The sequence below is a fragment of the Phacochoerus africanus genome, chromosome 3 (genome assembly GCF_016906955.1).
Source record: "Phacochoerus africanus isolate WHEZ1 chromosome 3, ROS_Pafr_v1, whole genome shotgun sequence".
In the NCBI taxonomy this organism is placed as follows: Eukaryota; Metazoa; Chordata; class Mammalia; order Artiodactyla; family Suidae; genus Phacochoerus; species Phacochoerus africanus.
The window spans coordinates 28,359,455-28,370,151 of NC_062546.1; the positions used below are offsets into that span (position 1 = coordinate 28,359,455).

At 48.4% G+C, this 10,697-nt stretch overlaps 1 protein-coding gene across 1 annotated transcript; it reads left to right on the forward strand.

Moving 5' to 3' along the window:
- Positions 1-6,338: 6,338 nt before the first annotated feature.
- Positions 6,339-9,425, forward strand: ZCCHC3 (zinc finger CCHC-type containing 3). The gene has a single exon (XM_047771401.1). The coding sequence runs from the start codon at positions 6,751-6,753 to the stop codon at positions 7,957-7,959; it is 1,209 nt and encodes a 402-aa protein (XP_047627357.1). The 5' UTR covers positions 6,339-6,750; the 3' UTR covers positions 7,960-9,425.
- Positions 9,426-10,697: the final 1,272 nt, after the last annotated feature.

Sequence of the window (10,697 nt, forward strand, 5' to 3'; positions counted from 1 at the left end):
AACTTTTTCTATTAAAACAAGCGACCACTTCCCATCCAGCTACCCTCCTCTTTTTACTTCTCTTTACAGCAAAACTTCTAGAGAGGTTTGCCTACTCATTTTCCATTCCTTTCCGCCTCTTCAATCAGGCTTTCAGCCTCCACTGAAAATGCCCTTGTCAACACTGCAGTGACCTCCACTTGACTAAACCACAGTCAGTTCTCAGTCTTCATCTTACTCAGCCTGTCTGCAGCATTTGACACAACAAATCACTCCCTCCTTGACACACTTTCTAAACATGGTATCCAGGAAACCACTCTCCCGTGTCACTTCCTACCTCCCTTTCTTCTCCTTTGCTGGTTCCTCCTCTTCTCCCTTTATTCCTGGGCTGCGGCAGAACTCAGACCCTGCCCTGGCTGTTTCTCGCTCCGTCCTCACTCCACTCATGTACGCTGCCAGTCTTGTGACTTCAGACGCCACCTGTACCCAGATGTCTCCCAGACTCACAACTCCAGGCTTTCCATTGAATTTCAGCCACATATGTCCAACTGCCTTCTTAGCATCTCCACTTGGGCAACTAACAGGCAACTTTAACACTTGATTTTTCCCCAGAAATATTTTTCTCCAACTCAAAATAGCAACTCTCTTCCTGGAGTTACAATTATCTTCTGACTCATCTCTCATCCCACATCCAAATCTGTGGGCAGTACCTTCAACGTATATCTGGAACCACCACCCATACAGATGTATACCCCATTTTTCTCTCACGCTGAGTCTACAGTAAAGCTCTGCCAGGAAGCCACTAAAAAGAAGGAGGTAGCAATATGTGGTAGAACTGGGTGGCTATCGACTCAAAAGCCGTTCTTCCCCTTCATCCCAGCTAATGGACCCTGATCTCGTTGAGGTGCTCACTTGCTTTAAAGGAGGTAGGTCCCAGCCCCAGTCCCAGCCCCAGTCCCAGCTCCAGTCCCAGCTCCAGCAGTCATGATTAGTCTGAGCTCGGCTCGGTGGACCCATTTCTCTTGCCTTCACAGGTTTAGTCATAGACAGGAGATGAAATTCTGGCCAGCAAGACAGGGTAAGAGGTCTACTCCAAGTCTTGGGGAAAGATTTTCATCGCACTTTAAAAAAAAAAAAAAAGACATTGCAGAAAAACATTCCTTTGTCTGATCCTAGACATTGTCATATCTGTGTGACACTGATGGAGCTATGGGACTATGGGGAGAGTTAGCTGAAGAGGACATTCTGGAAAGAGAAGATGCTCCTTTGTTAGCAGGGTCTGCTGAAGGTCCAGTACTTCTGTGATGTCAGCCTTGGCCTCCTTCTCCTGGGCCAGCTGTCTATACTTCTCTTTGGTGAAGAGGTTGCAGTTTGTAGGGTTGCTTTCCAACATCTGTTGCAGATACTGAAGGAACAACTCACACACATGGCCCCACTGCACCCAATCTCTTCACATCCACCGTCTTCTCTCTCAAGGTCAGGATCATAGTGCCAGAGAAGAAGCAGGGAGGTAAGTTCACCGCCCAGAGAGTGTAGACACCTGTGCTCACAGTGTACTATTGAGAAGGAAACAAAAGAGAAGCAGCATAGCTCACAAAGGAAAAATATCACCGGGTAGGGTATAGAATGGGGTGGATCAAACGTGAGCCAAGATTCCAATCCCAGCTCATCCTTAAGCAAGTTGCTTTCTCTCTCTGAACCTCAATATATTCATCTGTAAAATGGGCACAAAAATGCCTACTTCACTGTTTTGTTTTTTAAGACTGCTAATGGCCTCCAATATTCACTCTACCCTTCTTCTATAGTATTAGAATTTGTACTGGGCTCATGTGTTGCCCATTTAATGATCTCATTTCCCAGCCTCCCTTGCAGCTAGGTATGACCACGTAAACTAGGGTTTGAGCAAATGTGATATGAGCAGAAGTGTGTACAGGTATTTGGCCATGCCCTTGAAAGGAGCCTTGCTTGCGTGGTACTAAAACCATGAATGTAAGTTGTCAGTAAATTGTAACCTTGATGTGGGCATCATCACCATTTTTTTTCTTTTCTTTTTTCTTTTTTTTTTTTTTTAGGGTCGCACCCCTGGCACGTGGAAGTTCCCAGGCTAGGGGTTGAGACGGAGCTGTAGCTGCCAACCTACGCCACAGCCACACCAGATCTGAGCAGTATCTGTGACCTACACCGGTCTAAGGGCAACCCCAGATCCTTAACCCACTGAGTGGCACCAGAATTGAACCCACATCCTCGTAGATACTAGTTGGGTTTGTTATCACCGAGCCACAAAGGGAACTCCTGCGTTATCTCCATTTTATAGGCATGAGGCAGAAGCACATAAGTGGCTAGGCATATATGCCTAGTTGGGTTGACAGGAGTTCAGATTTTGTCAATCACTGAGCCACTACAAGCTTTGGGACCCTGAGCAACTCACTTTCCCTGACTAAGCCTAGTTTCCTCATCTGTGATTAGGAGCAATAATTCTAACCCACAGGTTTTTTTTTCTTCTCTTGCTCTCCAAAACCGCTTCTTCTTTCGAAGTCCACCTCAAGGAACGCCTCCTCCTAACTAGCCTTTTAAAAATAGTGCACATTCCAGGAGTCCCTGCTGTGGCACGATGGAATTGGCATTTCTGGATCGCTGGAATTCAGATTCAATCCTTGACCCAGTGCATTGGATTAAGGATCTGGTGTTGCTGCAGCTGTGGCATAAATCCAAACTGCAGCTGGGATCGGATCCTTGGCCCGAGAACTCCATGTGCCTCAGGGCAACCAAAAAAGAGAGAGGAAAAAAAAAGAAAAATAGTGCACATTCCAAAATTCTGTCAATTAAGAACCCAGACTAAGCTACCAAAAATGACCAATTCTGATAACCCTCTGCAGCAATAATCTGCCAGGAATGAGTAAAGGCTGCCCTCCTTAGATGGCCTTGGTGCCCATCTGGACTGCTGTGCTCACCAGGCACCCACCTGGCCCCTGCAACTCCTGGTTCAGTAATCTCTACAATAGGACAATCTGACTGCCAGAACACTGCTGAGAAGAATGGCTGACAATTTTTAAATAAATTCAGTGAGAAATAAATGTAGATGTTCAGGCTTTTATTCAATTCAGAGTGCTGATAGTGATCAACAACAATAAATGAAACTTTAAAAAAAAAAAGGGCCCAAAGAGAATACAGAAAACTTGGATCTGCAGAATTTGACTTCAGAAAAATGGCTTTGATGGAACAAATGGCCATACACATACCAACAGAATCTTATGATGGAATAAGATACAGTTAGTAAAGCCAAACTCCAGTCCACAGGTCAAATATTTTCAAAATATAAACAGATTTCTTAATAGAAACAAAAAAAAGGGGGGGGGGAGCAGTCGAGAAAAAAGTGCAGCCTTGGGGCGGGGTCCTGGTTCCTCCTCAAACTGTAGATATAGATATAGATTAGTATTTTTGAGTTCTTCTGCAGAACTAAAACCCCCAACAAATGAAAGATGTTAACTACTTGATGGAGCATTTTTCATTCCAGAAAGGAGGACCACCAGAACCAGTCCTGGGGCTGCTAAACACCAGTATGAAGAAGAATGAAAATTTGCAACGACTTTGATCCTCATCTGTGGCCCTATTTTCTACTCCCCAAACTATAAGACCACCTCCTACTCTCTCTCAAAGAAGGGCGCAGTCTTTAGGGCATTAGCCTGCTGTGACCTCCTTTGCCTGGCAAAGCAATAAAAACTATTTTTTCCTTAAAAAAAAAAAAAAAGCCTAATATATATATATAGCCACACACACACACACATATTATGTGAGGGGTCCTGGGGTCCTGCCTAGTGCAGTAAAACAAAAAAAAAAGTATAAGATCTGAACAGAAAGAGGGAAAAAAACCTTCATTATTTACAGACAATGTGATTGTCAACATAGAAAAGCAAAGTGATTCCAAACGCCATTGGAAATCTTAAAAGATTTCAGCCTTATTGCTAGATATGAGTTCAGTACAAAAAACTCAGTTGTATTGCCTTTAATTTTTTTTCCTTCTTTTTCTGATGCACCCATGGCATATGGATATTCTTGGGCTAGGGACTGAATCCGAGCCAGACCTGAGCTGCGGCCTAAACCCCTGCTGCAACTGTGTGGAGCCAGGGCTAGAGTCCACGTCTCCACAGAGACAAACTAGATCATTAACACACTGCACCACAGTAAGAACTCCTTGTGTTTCCTTTAAATACTAATAACAAATATGTAGTTTCTAAAGATACCATTTATAGGAGTTCCTGTTGCGGCTCAGCAGGTTAAGAACCCAATTAGTATCCATGAGGATGCAGATTAGATCCCTAGCCTCACTCAATGGGTTAAGGATCTGGTGTTGGTATGGCTGTGGCATAGGCTGCAGCTGGAGCTCAGATTCAAACCCTTGTCTGAGAACTTCCATATGCCACAGGTGCAGCCCTAAAAAGACAATAAACAAACAAATAAACCATTTACAATAGCAACCAAGGTACTTTGGAATAAATCCCTCCAAAAAAAATTATTCAAGAACTTTTTGAAGAAAACTATAAATGCTATTGAAATTCATAAAATAAGACAAATAAATGAGAAATCCAGTAGGGTCATAAATGAAGAGATTCGGTATCACAACATGGCAATTCTGTATAAATGCAAAGCAAGTCCAATTAAAATTCCCAAAAGTGGTTTCCTGGCACTTACTAGTCTGGTTCTAAAATTTATACAGAGGATCCAAATATAGCCAAGACAACTGTGAAGAAGGAGAAGAAAGACTGTTTCCCATTTTAAAAAGAAACTGGAGTTCAGGCTTCTCTTAAAAACAGGAAGATCTGGCCACAGCGGGGACTGGAGTTGACTAGCAGCTGCCCGTATTCAGATAGAATATGTGCCCACCAGTTCCCTCCCCCCATTTCCTTATTTATGGTACCTTCCAGATCCTTATAGATATTTGATTGTATGCTGGAGTGGGGGTGGGGAGAGGGAGTTAGGGTATGAGGAATAAAAGGGATTATTTAAAATACATAGGTTCTGTTTGGTTATGCAAACATCGTCCGCATGGAAAGATTTTAGCAGGCAGGCAGAAAGAACAAAAGGGGGGAATGCGTGAATCTAAGATTTGACGTTTCTGGTTAATGGGCACGGACATGTGCGGCGGAGAAGGGATAGAGGAAAGCATGGCAGAGGTTATAAAGTGAGGGAACTGGAAGATTCGCACGGCACAAGAGTTGGAGAGGCTGGCTTCCTGAGACCATACTGGAATTGGGGTAAAGGGATAGATCTTAAGAAAACAACTCACGGGGCTCCTAAGAACTGCAAGAGAAATAGGAACGAATCCAACACAGGCAGAAAGGAAGAATAACTTCTCCTGGAAACCCATTGTGGACCAAGCTCTTCCACCCAGGTTATCTCCTGAACCCCCATGTTAGTCCTCTGAGAGGAGATATTAATATCTTTTTGTTATGGATGAGCAAATTGAGCTATGAAAACTGAGGTCATTGGCCCCATGCGACAAAGCTGAGCTCTGAAGCAGTCAGATTCAAACCAGGGTCCCTGACTCCACAATCCACCTTTTCTTTCACTAAACCCAGAGGATCACTGGAACACCCTGAAATGCAAGTGCAGCTATGGCAAAGAAAACAACATGAGGGAAGGTGCTGTTAACCTCACCCCCTCAATCACCCAAATTTTATCAGTGCTTCCGAAGCACCAGTGGACACAGATGAGGGAGGAATAAGAGACTGTGTCCCCTGCTAACTTCAGTTAGGGAACCTGTGTTTTAGACGGGGGTTCCTGGAGAATCTAATCCAAACAGTCCTTGATCCACTATGTCAGAAGCAAAGAGGTAGAAGCCCCCCCTAGGCATGGGGCTGCCTATTAATTCTGCCCCTTGACCAAGTGATTTAATCCCAATCTCCAAGCCCCTGCCGCTGGTAAAACGGGTATATTCACGGGATTGTTTTGGAAGACTCCGTGTGATAAAGCTTGCAATGTGCTTAGAACAGTTACTGGACACTTCAGCGCTCAACGTCATCGTCATCATGAATATGATGGAAGTCTTTTTTAAAAATAAGGCAGTCTGACTTACTTGGAAAAGTATCAAAAAACAAGAGGTGAGGAGGGATAGAGGTACTGTGATAAGGTCTATTAAAACTTTAATGACAGAAAGTTAAAATAGTTAAAAAGTTAAAGTGCACAATTCTTTCAACTTCTTATAAGTTTGAAAATGTCCATGATCCAACGTTGGAAAAATAATGTAGTGTGACCTGCTTTGAGAGGAGGGGAGAGCTAAGTTTTGTTTTTGTCTTTTTTTTTTTTTTTTTTTTAATAGAAAAGGTACAAAAACGAAAACAAAATGGGCGAAATCTTCCTCAACCCCGTCCCGCCTTCGGGCTGTGGGCCGTTTGTAAAGCTGCTTGAATGAAATCATCGAGGACCGCTTGCGAAATACCAAATCCTCGAGAGCGAGACCCAAGGCTGCCAAACTCTCGCAAGGGGCAGGGACGCGCTCCAAGCGCCCCATCCCGCTTCGATGCCGAGGAGGTGGGGTTGGAACGAGCGCCGGCGGAAACGCGGCCCGGCCGTTACCAGGGGGTTCCCGGCTCGCGGGGCCACTGAGCGCTGCAAGTAAATACCTTCGGCGGGGCGGGGGAGAGAAGCGTCGAATTTCAAAAAAAAAAAAAAAAAAAAAAAAGCCCAAACCCCCACAGCCCCGGGCGGGCGGGCGCGCGCGATGGGCGCCCTTTGGCTGAGGGAGCGAGTGGAGGATGCTGGGAAGGAGGTAAAATGGCCACCGGCGGCGGCGCGGAGGAGGAGAGGAAGAGGGGGCGGCCGCAGCTCCTGCCCCCTGGGCGCCCGGCGCCCAGGGCTGAGGAAGCTGAGGGCGGCCGCGAGAAGATGGGCTGGGCCCAGGTCGTGAAGAACCTGGCCGAAAAGAAGGGCGAATTCCGCGAGTCGCGGCCGCCGCGGCGGGAGGAAGAAGGCAGCGCAGGAGGCGGGCTTTGCGCCCCCACGGGCCTGGCAGCGCCGGGCCTCGGCGACTTCCCCCCGGCCGGCCGCGGGGACCCGAAGGGTCGCCGAAGGGACCCGGCCGGCGAGGCGGCGGACGCCCGCAAGAAGAAGGGCGCAGCCGAGGCAGGCAGGAGGAAGAAGGCCGAGGTGGCGGCCATGGCGGGCCCGAGCAGGCCCGGCGCGGCCGAGGACGCGGCCGAGCGGCCCCCCCAGGACGAGACGGCGGCGGAGACGGGCCCCGGGGCCGGCCCGGGCAAGGGCCGCTTTCTCGTGCGCATCTGTTTCCAGGGAGACGAAGGCGCTTGCCCGACCCGGGACTTCGTAGTGGGCGCGCTCATCCTGCGCTCCATCGGCATGGACCCGAGCGACATCTACGCGGTTATCCAGATTCCCGGCAGCCGCGAGTTCGACGTGAGCTTCCGCTCCGCGGAGAAACTGGCCCTGTTCCTACGCGTCTACGAGGAGAAGCGCGAGCAGGAGGACTGCTGGGAGAACTTTGTGGTGCTGGGGCGGAGCAAGTCCAGCTTGAAGACGCTCTTCATCCTCTTCCGGAACGAGACAGTGGACGTGGAGGACATCGTGACCTGGCTCAAGCGCCACTGCGATGTGCTGGCCGTGCCAGTGAAAGTGACCGACAGGTTTGGGATCTGGACCGGGGAGTACAAGTGCGAGATCGAGCTGCGCCAGGGGGAGGGCGGGGTCAGGCACCTGCCGGGAGCCTTCTTCCTGGGGGCCGAGAGGGGCTACAGTTGGTACAAAGGGCAGCCCAAGACGTGCTTTAAATGTGGCTCCCGGACCCACATGAGCGGCAGCTGCACACAGGACAGGTGCTTCAGGTGCGGGGAGGAAGGGCACCTGAGCCCTTACTGCCGGAAGGGCATCGTCTGCAACCTCTGTGGCAAGCGAGGACACGCCTTTGCCCAGTGTCCCAAAGCCGTTCACAATTCCGTGGCAGCTCAGCTAACCGGCGTTGCCGGGCACTGAACACCCGCCTGCCTGCCAAGGTGAACACAGAGCCAGCTTACCCCTCTTAAGTGCCAAAACTTTTTTTTAAACCATTTTTTATCGTCTTCGAAGGAGATCTTAAACCTGCAAGAGACGTCTCGCTCTGCCTTCCTAAACCGAGTTTACTCCATTTCAGCCTTTACTGAATTTGGTGACTGTTGTCACTAACGATGACCGAGAACTGTAGCGTGCAGATATGTCGCCCCTCCCTTTTTTAAACTTTGTTTTCTGTTTTGTATTCGAGGATTTTTTTTTTTTCTGGTACTTTTTATTCCCCACGCCTTGTCTTCTCCCTGGATATCCACCCTTTGGGCTGCCTTGCATATCTTTACGCCCCAGCGCTAGGTAGGGGCCCAGCACATGGTAGGCACTCCATCAGTGTTTGTTGAACTGAGAACATTGTTGACTGTGGCTTTTGTCAGGGTGTCTATCTTTTGCAGCTCTTCCCTTACCCCTTTTAAGTTGCTGCTTCTAATCTGTGTGGTCTGAGAATTTGTGAAACCAGTGTTGTTAGAAGTGTCTGTAATCTGAGTCAATAAGCTCTGCATGGTGGCCAAGGGCCTCTCTTATGGCATTAAAATGCGTGGACTTGGTGACAGCACTTTCAGTGGCTCAGAAGCCATTTTTCACAGAATCACGGAATCTAGAATTTTCCTGCTGGAAAGGACCAAAAAATTGGTTTTGACCGATCCCCTGGTTTTCCAACAGATGAAACAAGGCCCAGAGAGGTTAGAAGACTGGGTCAAAATCACAGAGCTGTCAGGTGCCAGAGCTAGCCTAGAGCAGAGTCCCCTGACCCCAAGCCCGGTGCTCATTCTACTACCTCTCACACTTCACAACATTTTCCTCAACACTTGAGGGCCCAGAAAGTCTGCTCTCTCCAGAATGATGAGCCCAGAGGAAGGCTAAGAACTCATGTGGGAGAGGAAGCAGAAGATTTGGCAGGGGCTTCTCAACGCTTGGGAGATAGGGAAGGACAAAGAAACATTATGACCCAGGGTGCATTCATTGCTCCCTGGGATACCGGCTCGGGATTAAAGTGGGCCAGGACCTTTGTGGCCCTCCCCTTCCCCATTCATTGCCGTCTGTGAGAAATAGAGGTGCTCCTGAGCAAGGAAACCTGCCAAAGGTTTATATTCGCACCCCAGCCTCGATAGCTAGAACCCCCAGAGAAGCAGCTAACTGGAGCTCATCTGTAGCCTCCTGACTCTCAGGAGAAAACCGGAATTATTAACTCTAAAATGTACTTCCGAAATAGGCCAAGCCAGAGGGCAGTGGGTCAACTAAGTGTTAATCAAGTTAAAGTAGAAAAGACAGTACACTGCTTTTCTTTTAGTTGTTGTCTTCCCTTTGCTTCATGTTTCGCTATTTCCATGTGTCTTAGAATGTAAAATCGATTGTTTAAAGTTTTGTTCTGAATAAATATTTATCTTTTGTATTGCTAACACCGCTGAACTATTTCCTTTCAAAGTGTTAGATGCCTAGGTACACAGACCCTCCTTCAGCCCAGGCCTCCCACACACCATTTGTTTACCCTGCAAATACCTTTCCAGCCCCTGCAGGCAACACTTAACACCTACTGTGTTGTCCCAAGTCCTTGGGAGTTGTTCCCTAAACCTGTGCATCACAATCACTTAGCACACTGTTAAAATTCAAGTTTAAAGTCCTAACTCAGCTCTGAGGAATCCGAATCTCTGCAGTGACACAGTTCTGTTTGGTACTAAGGCGAGTAAGGGGGACTCTTCCCTCCCCCCCTCCCCCCCAGGAGATTACAAACCAGTGGGAAAGACCTAGGAAAGATGTCACCTTCCTCATTTTACAGTTATTGTGGGAGTTCTGAATCGAATACAAAATATTCATAGGCTTAAAAAAAAAAATGCCGTTTCTTCCCCATATAAGGGAGGAAGAGAGGAAGAGTCTAGGAAAATTGCTGGAGCTGACTCACTCCTCCCTAGCCAGCCCTGGAGACCCCAGACACAACCCTCCGAGGAAGATTCTCTAGCTCAGAGATAGGACGATCTGATCCCAAGGATTAATGTTCTCAATGAATTGATTCTACGACTGAGTGATTTTGAGGGTATTGCCAGAGCTGATCTGCTGCAGTCGAGGCCTGGTTGGCTCCTGGGAATCCTGCCTTTCAGAGCCAGCTCAGCCCTTTCTTCCCATCTCCCAAGGCAAACACATTCTTCCCTCCTCCTCGCTCCCTACCTCCTGTCCCCTCTCCCTACTCTGCCAAGGGTTTCCCTCCCTCACTGCACTAGAGGCCCGAAGCCGGGAAAAGCCTGCATTCATCATAGTCCCCGCCCCCCTTCCTCCTAACCGGCCCTCTGCCAAGGAGCCTCCTGGGACGGAATCTTCCCTCTCTCTGCCCCTCCCCCCCAACTCTACTGGAGAGAGCAGAGGAAGACGCCGTTTCCCTGCCCATCCCCCCCAGGATCTGCTCCAGGGCCTCCTGCCTGGCGGTCTGGGGACTGAGCCACTGGCAGGAGCAGAACAAACCTCTCCCAGCTTCCTCTCCTGATCTTGCAGCCCCCAATTTACAATCCTTCACTGTTCGGGGCTCCTGGGGAGTGTGTGGAGATCTCCAGACCGAGGCAGGCTGACTAGCTGACATTTGTTCAGCTTTCAACAATACCAAAGGCCATTAGAGCCAGGCCCCATGCAAGGCACTCTACATACACCCATGAGTAAGACAGGGTACTTGCAGAGGGACCTAC